The sequence below is a fragment of the Carassius carassius genome, chromosome 16, assembly GCF_963082965.1.
Source record: "Carassius carassius chromosome 16, fCarCar2.1, whole genome shotgun sequence".
Lineage (NCBI taxonomy): Eukaryota > Metazoa > Chordata > Actinopteri > Cypriniformes > Cyprinidae > Carassius > Carassius carassius.
In genome coordinates this window covers 8,351,732-8,374,028 of record NC_081770.1, presented here as the reverse complement: position 1 = coordinate 8,374,028, position 22,297 = coordinate 8,351,732, and the positions used below count along the sequence as shown (strand labels likewise).

Below are 22,297 nucleotides of genomic sequence, written 5' to 3'. Positions count from 1 at the left end.
CCTGTTTAGCACTCTGAAAGAAAACACAAAGAGATACAAAGAGACAAGTCATAATGTAGAGCCAACAATATTCCTAGTAAGTTATGGCATGTTAAATAAAACAATAGATTAATAATAAACAAACTAGAGACAAAACTTGCAGATAAAAAGAGAAAAAATTTTAATAGTTAGTGTCCTTATTTATGATCATTAGGGCTGGGCGATATATCGAACGATATGATCATGCGCATCTAATCAGTAAAGCTGCTTCCGTGATCACCGCTAAAATCTCCATCACCTGCTTATAATGGAGTGGCATTTAATAGACAAAGCCGTAGATCGCTGACAAGCCACGCCATATCGCGTTCATTATCGCAGATGAATCGCCTTCGATAATGAACGCGATATGGCGTGGCTTGTCAGCGATCTACGGCTCTGTCTATCAGAGGTGGGACTTTCAAGTCACAAGCAAGTCTTCAAGTCATATTCAAGTCCTCAAAGGGTTAAAGCTAAAGAGATAATTAAGTGACTAATTGAATGATGATTGTGCATTAGTGATGAACATCTGCTGTTAACAATCAACATCACTGAAGTAAAGAGAAACACAAGAACTACAATTGAATTTAGCCACAGCCTTCAAATGAAAAAAAAAGTAAAAGAAAAAAAAAAAACACTATGCCACCATAATTGTGGTCAAGGTTTGCTTTAAGTAGTGTCTTGACTCTTTTACTAATTCAAACCAATTTGATTCAAAACAATCGCAATATTGTTTTCGCAACAAACATGTATGCATTGCTGAGTCGAACCTTGCAGTAACAGATGATCTTATGCTTTTTCTGCTTATAACTCATGATGACTGAACATCATGAAATTGTGTTTATCTTTGGATATTAGACTGACACTCAGCTATTACTGAACTGAAGTAAAAAAAGAATCACAATGCTTCAATGTTGAAAGACACAAAAGGAGACAATCAGTTCAGGTTTTTAGACAAACACACTTATCACACGATCCTCAACAGTGGTGACAATTTTTCATACTGCAGTGCATGACGGGAGTTTTTACTAAGGTTTTACCCAGCATGCAACATTTTGTTGATTGTCACCACTGTTGAGAGTCATATGCTGGTTCTTGATGTCTGTGTGTGTCTACAGAATACAGTTTTTCTAATTTTGTATGCACATCGTAGATTTAAAATTCACTTAATTTTTTTTTCCATAGTGTAGTTTTACTGGGTTGATTATGTTAAACTTAAATAGAGTTAATGTTAATTTGATTGTAATCTGACCACCTATCACATACAGATTAATGTCTTCTCTCTGCTTTATACCACCTCATGCAATGCTACATAAAGAGATCTAACATGACAGTCAAGGGTCAAGAGCCCCACTAAAGCAAACACTGATCTCCATTATGGTTGCATCACTTTAACCAATAAAACATCAACATCTGATCCTCTGTAATTCTCAAGAACAGCAGGTGTTCATCATTAATGCACAATCATCACTTAATTATCTCATTAACTTTAACCCTTTGAGGACTTGGGATATGACTTGAAGACTTGCTTGTGACTTGAAAGTCCTAACTCTGGTAAAAGCTGAATGTCAGTCAACAATCCAAAGAAGACTATCTCACGATGTCCAAGTCAACATGAGTTATAAGCAAAAAAAGCATAAGATCATCTGTTACTACAAGGTTTGATTCAGCAATGCATACATGTTTGTTGCGAAAACAATATTGAAATTGTTTTGAATCAAAATGCTTTGAATTCGTAAAAGGGTCAAGACACTTTCTAAAGCAAACCCTGACCACAATTATGGTGGCATAGTGTTTTTTTTTTTTTTTTTCAGTTGAAGGCTGTGGCTAAATTCAGTTGTAGTTCTTGTGTTTCGCTTTACTTCAGTGATGTTGATTGTTAACAGCAGAAGTTCATCACTAATGTACAATCATCATTTAATTAGTCACTTAATTATCTTATTAACTTTAACCCTTTGAGGACTTGGATATGACTTGAAGACTTGCTTGTGACTTGAAAGTCCCACCTCTGCTGTCTATTAAATGCCACTCCAATTATGTGATGGCGATTTTACCGGTGATCACGGAAGCAGCTTTACTGATTAGATGCGCATGATCATATCGTTCGATATATCGCCCAGCCCTAATGGTCATGTATTATAGCTTTATCATTAATAAACAAAGAAACAGCAGAATATACAAAGTGAGAGAGCCCTTCAACTTTAGATAAATGAACTCTACAATATAATGAAAGATCTCTCTGAAGCCAGATGTTAAAGATCTGTTTCGTTTTTATCATTTTATAAGAACATTTTAAATTATGTCTACTGATTAAATTTTTAGTGATATGAATTCCTAAATATTTTACACTTTTTTTAAACTAGGATGCCTCCTAAGACTATAGCATCCATATCATGAATTGACATAATTTCACATTTCGAAGTAAGTTTTAGACCTGAAGCACATGAGAATTGTTCAACCAAATCCAGAGCTTTGGGTAACTGACTTTTGTCCTGCAAAAACAGAGTAGTGTCATCTGCTAGCTGTGCTATTTTGAACTCTCTGTTAAACATTGAAATTCCTTTCAAACTTTCATCTTGTTTAGCTCTTAGACAGAGTAACGCTGTGGCTAAAAGAAATAAAAATGGGGAGATTGGACAGCCCAGAGCTTTCCTCTGACCATTCCTTTTTTCCAGGGCAAAAAATAAAATAAAATAATAATAACTATTTATTATTTAAAAAAATAACTATTTATTAAAAATAACTATAAATTTATTCTAGAATCCCCCTCCTCCAACCATTGACCATGAGACCTTGTGCACCTTTAGCCAGATCTAAGTAGGCTTTATCAAGCTCCAATTGTATCCTTTTTATTTCTAAATTACTTTAAGTCAATAATAACCAACACTGAATCAGTTTGAAGTTTACTCTTTTTAATTTCTTTACTTCTTTTAACTGTTTTATGTCTGGCTTTATATTTGAAGAACTCCCATGTTTTTTTATAATCCCCATTTAAATCAGTAAATAATTATTGGATAAGCTTGATGATACTTTTAGCAAGGTATTATTAAGTTTCCAATTACCCCTGAGTCTCGGATTATCATGGACATCACTTATCTTAAAAAAAAAAAAAAACTAATTTATGATCAGATAAGGGGGCAATGGTGTGTTAAATATCTTTTAAACAGCTAAGGATAGAAGAAGAAATTAAAAATAAATCAATCCTGGATCTAAGAGATAAAGTTTTATTTGACCAGGTAAAATCTTTTGTATAATGGTTAAAGAACTGCCATGCATCAGTCAGGGAGAGATCTGTGTAAAGAGAAAAAATTAAGTCATTATTTTTTCCACCATCAAGTCTAGGGGGTATCTGTCCAGACAATCATCCACGCATTCGTTGAAATCTCCTCCCAAAATAAAATAAGCATCAATATACTTCCTATTTACCTGCCTACGTTTATCCACTATATGAGAGAACATTACTCTGTTGGATGGAGAAGAGTTGTGACCATATACACAGCAAGCTATGAAGGTAGCATTATCTTGTTTGATTACAGCAATAACCCATCTGCCTTCATCTAAAACGGTCCCTTTACAAAAGTATAATATAATAGCAGTTCCCGCCGAGTCATGCGACATAGCTACACAGTCCCCCACCGAAATTTAGGACTCTATTATACAGGGATTTGTAAAATAAAATTCCACAACTTTTTCAAAACGTTTTTAGGCCTGGAAATTGTTGTTTTAAAATTGCATGGCATTTCCATGTTATTCATGAACATACAGACCCTAAAAGCAACTGATGCATGCAGTCAATCACTTAAACTGCTGACTAATGTGATTGCGTGAGTGCTCCGTCACCTCTCCCTCCTGTAATCACATGCATCCGGCATCCGTTACCCCGCTTTGTTCCGGGACCTCGCAATTTACAAATTAAGCACTGCAGAGTCCCTGTTTCATGTTTGTTAGCCCAGGACATTTTACAAATCCAGACCAAACAATGTTCTATGCCCATGTCCGGAATAAAGAGTAGCCTATCCATGTCACACAGTAAGATTTAGGATTTTGACCATATACCTCGCAGTCACAGACCGTATCAACGTCAGTGAGCTATACTAATTGTATTTCGCCACACAACAGGCGTCACTGTGGCCTCAACCCTTCGCCTTCGCTTACTCTGAGCTCGATTGCTATGTCTGAGGTAAACCACGCCCTCCTCATTACCCTACGCAGGAAGAAATGTAGGAAGAAATAAATGAAGAAATAAATAAATTTATAAATAAATAAATGTAAAAATAAATAAATGTATAAATAAATAAATGTATAAATGAATAAATGTATAAATAAATAAAAGAATAAATAAATAAATATGGATAAAATAAATATATACATAAATATGGAAATAAATGTATAAATAATTATTTATTTTCGTTTTTTTTTTGCTTTTCTATGTATATTTATTTATATATTTATGTATTTATTTATTCTTATTTACATTTATTTGTATATTTATTTATGTATTTATTTATTTTTAAAATTGGCAGCTTCGGCATTCCATATATTTGGTCTTGGAAAATAAATACTTCAAATGTTGCGTTTCCAGATGAGAAAGCACGTCCATTGAGTGAGATCTGTTCTCTGTCATTGAAACAAGTATCCGTGTGTGGACCACGGAAGTTGAGTGCCATTGACTTGCGTTAGAGTTATCCGTGATCTCAGCACAGACTCACTCCATGCTCCTATCACAGATTTTAGTTCTGACTATAGCCAAAATGTGTGTAAAATGCCATCAAACTGGATTTTATGATGACCGGACGAGAAAAAATGTCAAGTTAATTACATGCCATTGCAACAGAGTCGACGAAAAGCTTATAAGTTCCTAAACAAGCCAGCAACATTACAACATCCAGTGAGTGAGGTAAGGTTGTTGAGGTCCGTGGTGCCATCACGGGACTTTGGTGAAACAAACAGTGGTGAAACAAACAGAATTTTTATGATGACAGGACAATGCAATAACTACAATAACTGTCAGGTTAACGTCATTATGGCATTTGATGTTGGAAAAGAAACAAAAACTCCAAATGTTGCGTTTCCAAATGAGAAAGCACGTCCGTTGAGCGAGTTCTGTACTCCGTCATTGAAATGGGTATCCGTGTGTGGACCACAGAAGGTCAGTGTCATTGACTTGCGTTGGAGATATATCCGTGGCCGCTTCATGGAATTTGGGGCAATTCCGTGAAAGCTTCACGGATTTTGAGTTAAGGGCCCATGGACATTTCACGGAATCCTGTGAGACCAGGTTGCGTGTGTATGCCTAAGGTCAGCCCTTTTGCTGGCTTTTGCAGGGCACTGGAGGGGGTCAGCAATAGTGGCGTTTTCCATACGGATTCCAATTCGACAGTAATTGACATAATGTTGAACGTGACCAATTAAAAGGGAATGTCTCGGTTACGTATGTAACCTTCGTTCCCTGAAGGAGGGAATGGAGATGTTACGTTCCGTCGCCACAATTACTGTACCACCGCTGTACGGCTGGGGCACACCGTCTCGGCTCATCAGCGAAAAACTGAATGTGCAACTGCACGTGATCTGCTATTATACCCAATAAAAAAGATAAAAATGTACTTAAATGTAAGTCTATATATATTTTTTGCTTTATTACAGCTTAACTTTTACAAGTGAGAGATGGCATAAAAAGTTTATTCTTTATAAATTTTATAAATTACAGTTTTAACTTTACACAATCTGTGAAAAAAATCTATATAAATATATATATATATTTATATATATATATATATTTTTTTTTTTTTTTGCTTAAGGCAAAATGTCTTTTCTGTGCTGACATTTGTGTATGTTTTCTATCTCTCTGCCTGGTCAAAGGAAACAAGTACTTTTTTTCTTTACTTTTTTCTGGACAGCTGTCAGTAAAATTTACTAAAAATTAATCATAAATTTACATTGATCTACTAAATTTGGTTGTAAACTTGAGTGTATCTCTGTCAAGCCCTAATACTACACTATTTATATAAAGTCAATATTAATATATAAACATTTCCATGGCTATTTTGTTCTGCTTCATTAACTGTTCAGCCTGTTTTAGGGTGGGACATAAAGTAAGGAGGAGAAAGAGAAGATAAGAGAAGAGAACAGGAAGAAGGAGGAGCAAAACACTTATACATTGAAGTTGTTTTAACTACATTTTAGATAACTTCAAACGGCTTAAGGTTCGGTAATGTTTTATTTGTCTAACTTAAATGATTTAAAACTAATCTAGATCGGTTGGTTCATTATATTTTAAGGGAAATTTAGTTTTGTCGTCGAATTGTAAAGCTCAGGGTTTCTCTTTCTCAGCGTTTGGAGGTACGATTTTCTCATCGCCTCATAGAGACATAACACCCGATAGCTTCAATCCGGACTGCAACAAGGTTAGTCCCGTGTAATGGTGTTAAAGTGTTTCTGGTTTTGGGCACTAATGTACAATTTGCAATAAATTATTGATCTGCAAATGCAGTGACACACTTCAAACTAAACTGAAAGTAGATGTGAGGTGAAAATTTTAACAAAAAAAGTGCTTTAATTGTATCAATTAAACAAAATTAGTTAACCAAACAATTAACTAAACAAATGTATATTATTATTATTATTATTTATTTTATTTTTTATTAGTATTATTTATATATTTTATTTTTTTGCCATCTTTGTGGTGAAACATGGACAATACACGCTCCAATGCTTTTTTAAAAAAATGCTTTAACAAAAGAAAAACAAAGAAAGAAAACTTGCATTCTAAACAGATGCTGTGTTTTGTGTTTACTTTTAATTAATTAGGTCAGAAATGTTTAAATGTATGGTCCTAAATAAAACTGGTTGGGCAAAGTATAGCATATAAAAACTGCATATCAAATTGGCGAAAGAACATACAGCACAAAGATTATCACAATACCACTAAAGCATTGAAAAAAAGGTTCTGGTTCAGGTTCTGGTCAGTAATTACCTAAGGAACCAAAATACACAACCCTAAGATGTGTTTAATTGTATTAATTGCTGAACCATAAAGGGGGTCAATAAACAGTATTTTATGTGAATTTGATGGACGCTATCATCAATGCAGAGCACAAATTCTGAGTATTGGTCACCATACTTGGCTGTATGTCAAGTCACTTTCTCTTTCACTGTTTAAAAGCAGCACAACTTTTTCTTAAAGATGCATGCCTACCACAAACTTTCTGGAGACAGTGGTGACAGCGCTTCCTCAGATGGGAGCATTGAACAGCCTCCTTTCTTCAGTGGTGAGTAAATTTTGTGACAAATTTGAGGAACATCAGTTTTGAATAAGCAGCATAATGCAGCAAATTACCCGCTGAAATCACAATATGATGTCGCAAATAATATAGTAATAATAACAATATAACATTTTCAATTATTTTGCCAAATAAATAAATGAATAAACAGCTGTTTAAACATTTATAAACTTTCAAACTGTTACATTTAAACAATGCAGCAAAGAGTGTTTAGTGTCTTCATGTAAAAAAAATCAACATCCTTATTTTTAAAGAAAGTTATGTCATTAAAATACAATTATATTTTTCATTTAGTTTTAGATGTATTTTAGCAACATACATCCTCTAACATGATAGTGGCTGGAAATTGGGACGGTGGAGAAGTTGACAGAAAGAAGTTAGTTTCCTTTAGAATTCTGTTTTCTTGTTTTATATTTTAGTCAGTTCTGAATGTTAATTTATTTTTGTTTTTTACTCTTAGATGACTTAATAGTCATTTTGCTCATGAATCATATAACACTTATAAAAGTGTGTTTGCTTATATGCAGCTTGCAAGAACAGCTTATTTGAAATACATGGTTCATTGTCTTTGTTCACAGCACAGTTTTTGTATCATGATTAATTTTGTCATGGAAGCTAAGCTTTAGTGTGCTAATCAGCACAACTGCAGTAGTGCACTTTAACAGTTAATGTGTAAATACAAAGAGAGATGACAAATGCAGGCACAGATGATCATTTCAGTTCTACAACAGTTATTTCCTGATCACTGTCAAGTCACAGAAATTAACTCCATCCATCCATCTTCATCATGTAAAGCAGGGAAACACCATGGATGGATGGGTAGTCCATAACATGAAGTATACAGAAATCATGCAATAAACTCTAGAAGTATCACTCTACATTCTAGTGTCTTCTACAAGTGTACACACACACACACACACACACACACAATCTTCCTCTTGCTTCTGTTTAGCTTGTTTTCCAGTCTAGCTTTTTATTAAAGACTAGCATTATATACTATGAATATGACAAATTGATTGTGATGTTTCTCATTTGTAAGTCTCTTGGAGAAAAAAAAAAATTAATGAACTACAACAACTAGTAGTCAGGAACAATTTACATTTACATATACAAATGTTTAAAAGTGTTTTATTTATTTATTATCAACATGGTAGTGTAGTTACTATTTTGTATTAGTATTAAAGTAGTAGTATTTTGTAGAAATGACTCCAAAGTTTAATTATAGAGGTGTTACAAAAACATGGATACACCTTTAAAGAAGAACTTGGACGAGGGGCAACAGGAAATGTGTTTCTGGTGGATAAGGGAGAGGGAAATCATTTTGTGGTCAAACAGATGAATTCAAGAGATGTAAGTACAATTAAGCATTTACATCATCAATGATTTACTTAATTAAATAATTAATGTTTATTGACCATGTGAATCACATCTTTTGTTTGCTATTAAATAATGCTATTAAATATGCCTTTTTTTTTTGCTATAATAACCAAAAAAATACAATTGTTCCCCTCAGAGGAAGGAGCTGGACACAGTCAAAAAGGAAATCAAGATCTTGAAAAAAATGATTCATGGATATATCGTTTCTTATGTGGATTCATTTGAAGGTGTGTTCAAAGTTAACAGGTTAAATTTTAGACCAAAGGAATGTTCCTTTTTCCAAAGTGAATAAAATGAACCAAACACAATATCTGTAGTTGTCAGCTGTGAAATAAACCTTTTACCCTTATAAATATATGTAATATTAGGTAGAGTCTTCTCTGACTAGTATAGTGTTTGTTTTGTTTTGTTTTTCTTTCTTTTTCTTTTTTTTCTTGTTTTTTAGATACTCAATTTGGACTCTATTATATTGTGATGGAGTATTGTGCAGGAGGAGATCTTAAAAAGAAAATGGAAACACAGAAAGAGAAAGGGTTTTTTGAAGAACAACAGGTGGGTGTCTTGTGTAGACATTTTAGACCAACATACAGTACAGGCCAAAAGTTTGGAAACATTACTATTTTTAATGTTTTTGAAAGAAGTTTCTTCTGCTCATCCAGCCTGCATTTACTTGATCAAAAATACAGAAAAAAATGTAATATTGTGAAATATTATTACAACTTAAAATAATAGTTTTCTATTTGAAAATACTTTAAAAAAAAACAATTTATTTCTGTGATGCAAAGCTGAATTTTCAGCATCATTACTCCAGCCTTCAGTGTCACATGTGACATCCAGTCTATCACATGATCATTTAGAAATCATTCTAATATTCTGATTTATTATGAGTGTTGAAACAGTTCTGCTGTCTAATATATTTGATGAATAAAAGGTTAAAAAGAACTGCATTTATTCAAAATAAAAAATAAAATTTCTAATAATATATATTCTAATAATATATTTTCTTTACTATCACTTTTTACCAATTTAACACATCCTTGCTGAATAAAAGTATTGATTTTATTTTAAAAAAAGAAAGAAAAAAACAATTACTGACCCCAAATTACTGACCAGTAGTGTATATTGTTATTACAAAATATTTATATTTTAAAAACATAGCTTCTTTTTTTTTTATTCATCAAAGTATCCTAAAAAAGTATCACATGTTCTGAAAAAATATTAAGCAGCAGAACCGTTTCCAACTTTGATAATGATTCATCATATTAGAATAATTTCTAAAGGATCATGTGATACTGATCCTAAAAATTCAGCTTTGCATCACTGAAATAAATGATAATTTAAAGTATTATAAATTTAAAAACAATTATTTTAAATTGTAATAATATATCACAATATTTCATTTTTTTTCTGTATTTTTGATCAAATAAATGCAGGCTTGATGAGCAGAAGAAACTTCTTTCAAAAACATTAAAAATAGTAATGTTTCCAAACTTTTGGTCTGTACTGTGCATATATTCATTTCAATGAACCTACATTTTAATCTACATGTTATACATATTTTCTACTAATAGTAAAGCTTTCTATGCAGTGAGCGAATATATTAGTTAGAAAAGTGTGTCCTCAGGTTAATATTTTTCCCCCCAAAAGTCAAGACTGAGGGAAAATTAGTGTGGCACAATAATAGTTAAATGATTCATTAAAATGATTTTGCTTAAAAAATATAATCGTTAATATTAATTAAGAATATTGTCACATTTTTAACTATTTATTTGTTTATTTATTTATTTATTTTATTATTATTATTATTATCATTATCATTATCATTATCATTATCGTTATTGTTATCGTTATCGTTATTATTATTATTATTATTATTATTATTATTATCATTATTAATATTATATTATTATTATCATTTCATGCATTGATTCCAGAGAAAAGCTCTGTTTAGGGATTTAACTCTTGAGATCTGGAAACTGCAACAAAACATTACCGATTCGAGATTACAAAATTTCCAAATTAAAATGAAACCTTTGGATTAAAAAAGTGGGCACATTTCACTCTATTACTATTATGCTTAATAATCAAGAGAACCAGAAATAATGATCACGATTAAAATATGATTCACCTCGCTGCCCTAGAAAAATTAAATAAAATAAAAAAAACAATAATGCACATATATACTTCTGCATATATTAAAAAAAAGGTAAGATTATTTCACAGAGTGTGGAAAAATATTCACTATTGGTTCCTCCTTGAGACTCAAGGTGCATACAGGGACGGAACTTATTTTATTTATCTCTTCACAACTTGTCTATGTTTTGGTGTTAATTTAGTAAATAGTCAACTTGACATTGTTTCAAAGCCATATATCATAAATGAACTCACTGCTTTCTTGTGTATCTTTTGTTTGTAGATTCTAGACTGGTTTGTTCAGATTTGTCTGGCCCTGCAGTATATTCATAAAATCAATGTGCTTCACAGAGACATAAGACCTGAGGTAGATATTGACAAATCTCAACAAATCAAATTATCACCACATGTACCGTATGACTTACGAGTTCTCTGCATTTATTGTAGAATGTTTTTCTGACTGAAGATGGCTACATCAATCTAGGAGATTTTGGATGCTCAAAAATTTTGGAAAGGTAAAAACAGTAATGAGATCTAATGATGTATCCAAATGAAATATTCTTGCCAAAAGCCAACAATCGAGGAAGAGTGAGAGGAACAAAAGCCTCTCATATTTCTAAAACATAACACAGTTTCTCTATTTCTCTGCATAAACACAGGTCAGCAGTGGCGGGCATGGGGTGAGGTGGGGGGGGGGTAATGGCTCGGTACGGCTGAGCGGCAACCTCCCGCTCCCTCTCATGAAGCCAACAAGGAAATGACTTAAACTGTTATTCATCCACTGGTCGCTTGAGGCTGGCTGCAAAAGGGAGTCAGTCACATAGACTCCCCATGTTAAAATGCACAACTTTACATAAGCTAATTTTGACCTTCATGATAACTGTGAGGGGGTTGAATTTTTTTATAACTCATTTGTTTAAATTATATTAAGCCTTAAGGTTCTGCATAATTAAGGGAGTGGCCACTTGAGTGACAGGTGGATTGCCGCTGCTGAACTGCCATCAAGCTAGGTGGGCGTGGCTTCAGCAACCAGCCCCCGCTTTTTTTCCAAATTTGTTTTAACTTTATTTATATATCAATACATAATTAAAATGTAAGTACTCTGAAAAAGAAAGTATAAAAATCGAGTGTCTGTAGACCTCTCACGACTGTTTTAAAGAAAGCTCATTATTTCCATTCACTCCACCCCCTCCCTTCTGGGCTCCTTCCAAAGCCTCTACTACGGCTCACTAAGTAATGTTATGTTAGCTATATTACACAGCTACGTGTGCTAATGACACATGCTTCATGAAAAAATAAACAAAAAAATATGTATGATCAAAATACAAAAAGAAAGATTTACCTGTCCAGCAGAAATAAAGCCATCAAGGAGTCACTTTTCAGCCCCTTGAGTTCCCTCAGTTCTCGCCATCGCTGGAAAGCCACGCCGATACTCACGTTTTATTTCTTTGTTTATCCAAAGACTTTTTGTTCATTGCCTTTTCTTGTACTGTTACTGTCTTCCTTTTTTTGCCTGGTTTGCCTTCACTAACTGCATAGGCCGGTACTGTGAATTTTGCTTGCTGTTTCTCTGCCATTGTTTTGGTATTCCTAGGATCCGTGCCTGTTGAATTCCTCAAATCAAACGTGCACGCGCAAGTGGGCAGGTCATGTGTAGCAAAAGGGTGGTTGCCATGGTTGCGAGAGAGTGACAGTCGCCTAAGCCAATCCTATGTTTCGTCCCGAATGGAAATAATGAGCTGTGTTTAATACAGATTAAACGGTCTAGAGTCACTCGATTTTTATACTCTTTTTATCAGAGTACTTACATTTTAATTATGCATTGATATATATATAGAAAGTTTAAACAAATTTGGAAGAAAGTTGTTTATAAATGTATTAGCTACCCTGCCTTTAAGGTACCTTTTTTTTTATATTTTTTTTTTATTATGTGGGAAGTCGTGGCCTAATGGTTAGAGAGTCGGACTCCCAATCGAAAGGTTGTGAGTTCGAGTCCCGGGCCGGCAGGAATTGTGGGTGGGGGGAGTGCATGTACAGTTCTCTCTCCACCTTCAATACCACGACTTAGGTGCCCTTGAGCAAGGCATCGAACCCCCAACTGCTCCCCGGGCGCCGCAGCATAAATGGCTGCCCACTGCTCTGGGTGTGTGTTCACAGTGTGTGTGTGTGTTCACTGCTCTGTGTGTGTGCGCACTTCGGATGGGTTAAATGCAGAGCACAAATTCTGAGTATGGGTCACCATACTTGGCTGAATGTCACTTCACTTTCACTTTCGTATTAATTTGTAACTGCAGGTTAAAGTATTCAATGTCCCACAGAGCTGTATTAAACAGTGTGTAAAAAAATCTAAATGGCACTTCAGATACAGCTTCTGTTTTCTCTGCATTGCAAAGATCAATTCTGCTGATAATGATTGCATTTGCTTGGTTCACACTTTTAGAAACAATTGTGTAAAGGTAAAAAAAAAAAAAAAAAAAAATTCAGGAGTCAGCTGTCAGAACAATTAGACTCTCAGCAAAATATTGTCTGGTATCATTATGGATACATTTTCCAGAAAACACAGAGATATAATTTTGCAGTGGAAATGCAAAACGAGCCGTGTCATGCCATACTGGGCCGTGCCGAGCCAAAACGAGTCATACCCTGCAGCGGAAAAGTGCCATAAAGTGCCCTTTAGGTCCGGTCTATGTGCCCCCGGACTGCTATTTCTAGCGAGAGTCCACCAATATATCAACAGGAATAATTACATATATTAAACCATGATAATGTCACATGAACCCTGCTTTTTCTGTAAATCAAATTTTTCTTTATTTTAAAGTAATGGTTTATAATCCTAAATTACGTTGTTTTTTTTTGTTGTTGTTTGTTTTTTTTGGTTGAAGACTGAAAGTGACATTTTTGTTAGGGAAAAAATATTTCGGTTCATCCCTCTTTTTTATAATTTTTAATAGGGTACATTGATTTTTCTTTTTCAGAGCTGATGCATATGCAGAATCAGCTGTGGGTGCAATGAACTATATCAGTCCAGAAGCTTATCAGAGGAAACAATATAATTCCAAAAGGTACACTGAGTGCTCATTTGCATTATGGGTAAATTATCAAAGTTATTATAACCAAAGTAAACTTACCAGATTATTTTATTTGTCTAATACAGTGTTCTTCACTTCATCAATTAACTATAGTACAGCTGTTTTTATTTTATTTTCTTTATTTATTTAATCCATTTCTTTGTAGTGACATTTGTTCATTGGGATGGATACTCCATGATCTCTGCATGCTGGATGTATGGGTGGGTGTTTTTGTTTTTCCTTTTCAAAAAAGAAAAATTACAAAAATATTACAGATGGGTTGGTTTTTGCAACTGAAAGCAGTTGAAGGATGACATGAATAATACAGTCGTCTGATTCTGATAATATTATTCTAAGTAGTGGTCTTTCTTCAACCTCTTTTTCTTTCTTCCTTTCTTTGTAAGAAATTCCAGTGTAAGAAGTTTTTTCTTCTTTTTTTTGTGCACTCGTTCGCCAGCTGAACAGTCAGTCAGATGGCCCATTTGACTGACAAACTCTGAAGCTGATTCAGGACCAGTGGCGGCTTGTGTGTTTTAATATAGATGAGGCAGACTAATTGTATTGGTCTGGGGATCCCTGCTGATTATTATTATTATTATTATTATTATTATTATTTACTTAACCACTTTAAAATGACTTTTTGTTTGCTTTTAGTTAGAACACGTAAAAAAAAAAAAATTACATACATACAGCAAGATAATATAATTTCACTTAACTACCTATCCTGTCACTTAAAGCAAACATCTATCCCTTCTTAAAAGTCTGTGTTAAAAGAGAGTAGCCTGTTGTTCTATTCAATTAAGCTGACTACTGTAGCCTATATTCAGCTTAGACATGATCTCCATTTATTTTGAATTTGTATATATACTGTTTTAATGAGCTTGGTAAATCTGCTGGCAATCAAACATTCAATATCGCTACTCATCATAAGTACATAAGTTACATTATCAGCGCAGTGCGAGATGTTCAAACTAATAACACGTAATTTACATCTTTATGATGAATGGTTAATATACCAGAAGAAAGGCTAGCCTCCCCTATGATATGGAGGGATTATTGGGTCAAATTATAAACTAAAAGTCTAAAACTAAAAGTCTTAAACCAAAACTAAAAACCTAAATTTGAAACTTAAAGTCCAATTCGAAAATTCAGAGGCACCTTTTGGACAGCAGAGGGAGCTCTCAGTGCTAATGAGCACACTGTAATGAAACCAAACGGAGAGAGTGAGCGGCTTGAGCGAGGACTGTGTGATAACTTCAACTTAATGACTGCTTTGTAACATTTGTGGCCTCAAACACAAAGTCACCAGTGAAAGGAGTGCGATCGGTCTGACGACGAGAAAGCAGCAGACAGTGCAGCAGGTAAGAAATACCTGCAAACATCTATCATTGATTGCCAGCAGAAATACCTCAGTTACTAAAGCAGTCATTAAGTTGAAGTTATCACACAGTCCTCGCTCAAGCCGCTCCATTTGGTTTCATTACAGTGTGCTCCTTAGCACTGGGAGCCCCCTCTGCTGTCCATAAGGTGCCTCTGCGCACCAGCCATTTCAAACCCAGCCTCCAGTATTTGGGCCACGCCTCCTAATTTGCATACACTCCTCAATCCTCAATCCTCAAATGCCCAATCCTCAATCTTCAAATGCCCAATCCTAAATCCCCAAATCCCCAATCCTCAATCCTAAATGGCTAAATGATTTAATATAAATAATAATAATACATTACATTTATATAGCGCTTTTCTAGGCACTCAAAGTGCTTTACATAGTCAGGGGGTATCTCCTCATCCACCACCAGTGTGCAGCATCTACCTGGATGATGCGACGGCAGCCATATTGCGCCAGAACGCCCACCACACACCAGTTTACTGGGGGAGAGGAGACAGAGTGATGAAGCCAATCAGCAGATATGGGAATTGTTAGGAGGCCATGATGGTCAGAGGCCAATGGGCAGATTTAGTGACATTACTCGACGAGGTCACACCTCTACTCTTTTCAAAAGACATCCTGGGATTTTTGCTGACCACAGAGAGTCAGGCCCTCGGTTTAACGTCTCATCCGAAAGACGGTGCTTGTTGACAGTATAGTGTCCCCATCACTACACTGGGGCGCTTGGACCCACACAGACCACAGGGTGAGCACCCCCTGCTGGCTCAGCCCTGCTTAGCTTCAGTGGGAAACCGGTCTTAGGCTCCAGGGTGATACACTGTAAAAAAAAAAAAAAAAGATGCGTAAACTAAAAAAAAAATAAGGCAACTTATTGCAAGTACTTTTTTGAGTAAACTTAACCAACGGGGACTAAAGTCCACCCAACTTAAAATAAAAACTTAATATCACAAGTTGTCACATCATAAATAGTCATGTTAACCTAAAACATATCAGAACAAAATACATGCACGCAGCAGTGTTCATCATTTCTGTAGCACCTGGGGATTCGGTGCCTCGCTCAAAGGCACCTAAGTCGTGTTATTGCCGGCCCAAGTTTCGAACCCACAACACTAGGGTTAGGACTCAAACTCTCTAACCACTAGACCACGATTTACATCATTCAAATAGTCTAAATAAATAAAAGACCATAACAAGTTTGTGACATGCTGCCTTTATCATATCTACATTAACGTCTTTTTTTTGCTATAATTTGTCACCATTACAAGCAAGATGTATAGTGTACGCTTGATCTCAACTCTTTCCGCCACAATAAGTGTTTTATAACACACAGTTACAGCAGCAAGAAACAAGCTAACACAAGAAGTAACTGGACCAAGATCCCAACTAAACCAAACACTTTCCACCACAATGGTGACTTCAAATGAATCAAGTATCAACATTTAAACCTCTGTTAATTCTCAATAAGAGCTTCTCTAGATGTCTGACAGAAATAAAGTCACAGAATCTTGTAAGGAGGATCTGTGAACGTCTATTCCGGATGTACAGAAGAAATAAAAAACAGTTTAAAAAAAGACATCATAAAGACATTTTGTCTCCTCAGTGGACGTCTTTTCAACGTCTGCAAAGACATAAAAAGACATCCACTGGACGTAACTTTGCCCAGTGGATTAGGTTGATGTTAAAATACACAATATAGTAATTTTCACGTAATAGTTCCTTTAAAAACAAACAAAAATGTTAAATACATGTGACTTCATGCCACAAGACTGCTAACGTATGAAGGTATAATTAACACTGGATTTATTTAACATGCATTATGTACCATGTGTTGAGTTCAGTGTAAAATGCATTGAATAAAGAAGTTAATATACAAGACTTGGTATGTCCTTGTGCTTTGGACACAAACTTTCAATAATAAAAAAAGTTATTTGACCCGTGTTATGGTCTTTTATTTATTTAGATTATTTGAACGATATAAAGTCGTGGCCTAGTGGTTAGAGAGTTTGACTCCTAACCCTAGGGCTGTGGGTTTGAAACTCGGGTTGGCAATACCATGACTTAGGTGCCCTTGAGCAAGGCACTGAACCCCCAACTGCTCCCCGGGTGCTGCAGCTTAAATGATGAGCACTGCTCAGGGTGTGTGATCATGGTGTGTGTGCACTTTGGATGGGTTAAATGTAGAGCATGAATTCTGAGTATAAGTCACCATACTTGGCTGAATTTCACTTTTCACTTTAAAATTGTGTATGCTTATAGATAATAGGCCTTGTGTTCAGTAAACAAAAATATTTTGTTCTGATATTTTTTAGGTTAACATGTCTATTTATGTTGTGACAACTTGTGATATTAAGTTATTCTAACTTGGATGGATTTTAGTCCACGTTTGTTAAGTTTACTCAAAAAAGCGTTTGCGATAAGTCCCTTTTCCCTTTGCGATAAGCCTTATTTTTTTAAGTAGACGGAACTTTTTTTTTTTTACAGTGTATTAATGGCCAACCCTAAATACCAAATTCCCAATCCTAATTCCCCAAATGCCCAATCCTAAATGGCTAAATGACCAAATGACCAACCCTAAATAGAAAATGCCCCATCCTAAATACAATATGCCCTTTCCTAAATATAAAAAGGCCCAATCCTAAATACCAAATGCCCAATCCTTAATACCAAATTAATTTTCGACTTGGACTTTAAGTTTCAAATTTAGATTTTTAGTTTTGGTTTAAGACTTTTAGATTTAGACTTTTAGTATATAATCTGACCCAATAATCCCTCCATACTACGAGGTTTCTTTTCTCAACACTGCTCAGCGCTGAGAGTGAACACTGTGAGAGTGATGCTGATGTGAGGGTGAAGCTGATTTATTTTTCTACCAGCTGAGGTACGAGAGCTCAGCTCTCCCTCTGCATCCCCCTCCCCTTCTCTATCACCTACCGGTTGTAATTACATCAGCAGATTCCGCACATTTGTGATAGAAAAGCATCCTTTTCCAACTTCAGTAACATGTTTTGGTATTACTTCTGTGAAATTACAAACAAAAATACACATTCTGAGACATGAACTGAAATTAATTGTTATTTTTATTAACATTAAATCATCCTCCTCCCATTTTCACCTCAAAATACTGGGGAAGCTGTGCCTCCCTCGACGAGCCGCCACTGATGAGCAACAACTTCAGCCAATGTTGCAATTTAAGAGCGTAGAATTGGGGGGACGCCAGGGACATGTCCCTACCAAACTGTCCCTACCAAAAAATTTGATCAAACAATTAAATATATGTATATTTTTGTAATTTCGGACTCATCCGGAACGTCATAACATTGATATATTACATAATAAGTTAAAGTAAACACGTTACAAACCCATATTTAATACATTGGCGGAATAAGAACGTAGTCGCAAACCGGAGAAACGCAGCCTCATTTAGAACAACTCACAGGTATAGCACCCAGTTCAAGACAGCAGTCCACAACAGTTCATGTAAAAGCTCACTTCAGGAATTAACAAAGTTGCATCAATGAGTTTGACAAAACGGACCAAAAGGAAAGAGACAGTGCAGTCTTTAGCTATTATTATCTCTCTCTATAAAGACAAAGGTTGTGCTGAAAGATACACAATCCTTTAGTCTAGCATAATTTGGGACACATATGTGATTTTATGTTGTTCAGCTGAATGTACAAAGCAAACTGTTAGCTGAAATATCCACAAAAAAAGAAAGAAAAAGAATGAAATGGGTGCAGTTTGTCTGTAAATCAGGTGCATGTGAAAGTGCTGTTCGTTACTATAGCAACAGCAGAGTATACATTTAGAATAATCCCGGATGCAATTAGATTAATGTAAAAATAAAGTTATGAGTGATTAAGACAACCAGTGCTCTGATGCTGCTGTAATGTTATTGGTTAAAATAAATAAACAAATAAACATTAAAATTGTCTAATTTTTGTCTGTTAAATGTAAAATTAAAAACTGTTTATGAATTATGAATATGGCGGGGGTGGGGCTTGGGTTTATGTCTTCACCAGTGTCAAAAGCAAACCTATGCCCTTGGCTAGATTTAAAAAAAAAAAGAAGCTGTAAATAAATTGTTTATTACCTAATGTATTAGCTAATATCAACACATTAAACCTTGCTTTCTCAGTGAGTAGGATCTTGAGGCTTACCAGATTCTTATTTATTTCTTTATTTTCCTCCAAAGTCAAATAGGATAAAGCGTTTATGTGCACATGCTAACAGCATGGATGGAACCCTGCCTCACATCTCAGAGAGATACTCATTGGAACTTCATGAATTAATCAGACAAATGCTCAGCTGTGACCCTAAAGACAGACCATCAGCTGATGAGATTCTAGAAAAACCATTCCTGGAAGATGCAGTAAAGAGAAACAAGAGAATTCCAAAAGCACTTGACCAAAGACTTACTGAGTCCACCAGTGCCTTTGATGAGGCCTACAACAAGCATTATAAAGAATTTGAGATCTTAGTTAGTGAGTGGGGAAAAACTGCAGATTTACTAGAGACAGCACATTATAATGCCACAGCAGCAAGTCTGTCAGGTGCTGTGTTTGGAGCAGCTGGAGGAATAACTGCATTAGTTGGTGCAATATTAGCACCTTTCACTTTCGGAACATCTCTGATTGTTTCATTTGTAGGTGCTGGAGTCAGTGCTGCAGGTGGTGTAACCGGTGCTGGCGCCAACATTGCAGATTCAATTGAACAAAAAAAATACCATGAGATCCTTAAACGATTGGAACCTTCCATTGAAAATGGAAGTGAGCTGATTCGATGTTCACTTGAATTGAGAAGGTTAACAGAAAAAATGTTTAAGTTCCGTGATTTTGCCAGTACCTCAACTTCTGATAATGTGAGATTGTCATGGGAGATAGGAAAAGGTACAACAGCATTTGTCACAGGACTATCGAGCCTTGCTGTGTTGGGAAATTTTATCAGAATTGCTGTTCAGTCTGCCAAAATCGGGCGAGCAGCAGCAGCAGTATCAGGTGTATTGGGTGGACTCTTAGTTATTGTTGATGCTGTCTTCATAGCGAAAGATGCCAAAGAGATTCACCAGATGAGAAAGCAGTGGAAAACAGATGATCCAGAAAAGGTCTCATCCAGTGTACTCAAGGCTATTGCTGAGATAAGAAAAGAACACAAAAACCTTCTCAATGTTTTAGAGGAAATTAAAGAAACACGTGTGATTTTGGAAGAAAAGAGAGAGAGAGAGAGAAATATGTACAGAAGTGACAGAGACCAGATATAAATATAGCATCAGTTAGACTTACACAACATCCTGCAGATTTCTCATTGAGTTCAGGTGACAGGTGATAAAAAAAGGGCTTTGCAGAAAATCATTTCAATGTGTAAAACGTACTGAGACAAACTATTGGTGTGTATGAGGCCTGGATATTATGTATGTGTGTATGATCTCTACTGTACATATCTACTGCCATTTTTTTTTTTTTTACTAATTACATAGTGCAGTTGATAATAGCTTCAGGGTTTTGTTCTCGATTAATAACTATTAAAATATTAATATATTAGAATTATGTTTTTAGTGTTTTTTGGGTGAATATTTGATCTGACTTACACCAGAATCTGAAAAAATTCCAAAGAATACTTTCTCATAAACACAGAAACTAAATATTTTTTGAAGGATTGAAGGATTCTTCTCAACAAACTGTGTGTTGCTCCTAGACAGCAACCATAAATTTGTGTTGTTTTACTTTTTTATTTTCATTTATTCTTCATGTATTATCATTTAAACATTGTATTACTCCATTTAATCATGACCTATAATAATCCTTTTGAAACTTTTTATATAATCATTTCATTCATTATATAATTTACAAATTTAGTTGATGTTATTATTTTTATATATTTTTGCCATTGTTGTTTAGTCTTATGATTGTGTGATTTTTGAGGGCCATTTGCCTTCATAAGAGATCAGACAGTGTCTACATATCAAGTTTTTTTAATGTCACAGGATAATGTTGTGAAGCAGTCATTTTCCATTGCTATGGCTTGTGGTATAATAACATTTGTTGATTTGTGTTAATCAGATGAAGTCTGAGCATTGAAATGTACACAACTAAAATTATTCAATAAACTCTGCTCCTTTTTTTATCATCATCACATTGTCTCCTGGTTCTGCTTTTCTCTGGCTTTACTCAGACCACTTCTTGGCTGACAGAAGAGTGTTAATACAGTATTGGACAATATGTGCTGTTAATGGGTTTTGGTTCTTAGACAATTTGGGTCATGGCCTAGTGGTTAGAAGGTTTGACTCCTAAGGTTGTGGGTACAAGTCTTGGGTTGGCAATACCACGACCGAGGTGTCCTTGAGCAAGACACTGAACCTGCAGTTCCTCCCTGGGTGCTGGATCTAGCTGCCCACTGCTCCGGGTGTGTGCACTTTGGGTGGGTAAAATGCAGAGCACAAATTCTGAGTATGAGTATCTGATTATTGATCTGTTACCAGACCTAACTGCTATTTTCTGACAGGATCAGGTGTCCGGGGCTGGACACTGTATGTGTCTCTTTAAGATTTAATATACACTAAACAAAATTTTTAAAGTATCACTTTTGTTTTTGCCCCCATTATTCATGAGCTGAACTCAAAGACCTACGTCTTTTTCTATGAACACAAAAGGACTATTTCTCGCAAATATTGTTCATAAATCTGTATAAATCTGTGTCAGTCAGCACTTCTCCTTTGCCAAGATAATTCATCCACCTCACAGGTGTGGAATATCAAGATGCTGATTAGACAGCATGATTATTGCACAATTGTGCCTTAGGCTGGCCACAATAAAAGGCTGATATTAGGGCTGGGCGATATATGAACGATATGATCATGCGCATCTAATCAGTAAAGCTGCTTCCGTGATCACCGCTAAAATCGCCATCACATAATTGGAGTGGCATTTAATAGACAGCAGAGGTGGGACTTTCAAGTCACAAGCAAGTCTTCAAGTCATATCCAAGTCCTCAAAGGGTTAAAGTTAATAAGATAATTAAGTGACTAATTAAATGATGATTGT

General features: G+C 35.1%; 1 protein-coding gene across 3 annotated transcripts; it reads left to right on the top strand.

The window, feature by feature from the left end:
• The first annotated feature begins 6,119 nt into the window (after positions 1-6,119).
• LOC132160260 (calcium/calmodulin-dependent protein kinase type 1D-like) lies at positions 6,120-21,693 on the top strand. 3 transcript variants are annotated; one of them, XM_059570000.1, is made up of 11 exons: positions 6,120-6,218; positions 6,325-6,419; positions 7,199-7,283; positions 8,521-8,645; positions 8,809-8,899; positions 9,118-9,224; positions 11,089-11,172; positions 11,253-11,320; positions 13,781-13,867; positions 14,040-14,094; positions 19,453-21,692. In XM_059570000.1, the coding sequence occupies exons 3-11, from the start codon at positions 7,199-7,201 to the stop codon at positions 20,515-20,517; spliced, it is 1,767 nt and encodes a 588-aa protein (XP_059425983.1). In that variant the 5' UTR covers positions 6,120-6,218; positions 6,325-6,419; the 3' UTR covers positions 20,518-21,692. The 3 variants fall into 3 exon arrangements, with proteins under 3 accessions (XP_059425983.1, XP_059425984.1, XP_059425982.1); XM_059570001.1 differs by having other exon boundaries at positions 6,138-6,419; positions 9,118-9,228; positions 11,096-11,172; positions 19,453-21,693; XM_059569999.1 differs by having other exon boundaries at positions 6,138-6,419.
• The last annotated feature ends 604 nt before the right edge of the window (positions 21,694-22,297 follow it).

What these genes read in the sequence shown, in the direction of transcription:
- LOC132160260 (XM_059570000.1), top strand. Translation starts at nt 7,199, where the DNA reads ATGCATGCCTACCACAAACTTTCTGGAGACAGTGGTGACAGCGCTTCC. An exon ending in GGTTTTTTGAAGAACAACAG is followed by an intron (nt 9,225 to 11,088) that starts GTGGGTGTCTTG and finishes TTTTGTTTGTAG; the next exon opens with ATTCTAGACTGGTTTGTTCA. An exon ending in AAACAATATAATTCCAAAAG is followed by an intron (nt 13,868 to 14,039) that starts GTACACTGAGTG and finishes ATTTCTTTGTAG; the next exon opens with TGACATTTGTTCATTGGGAT.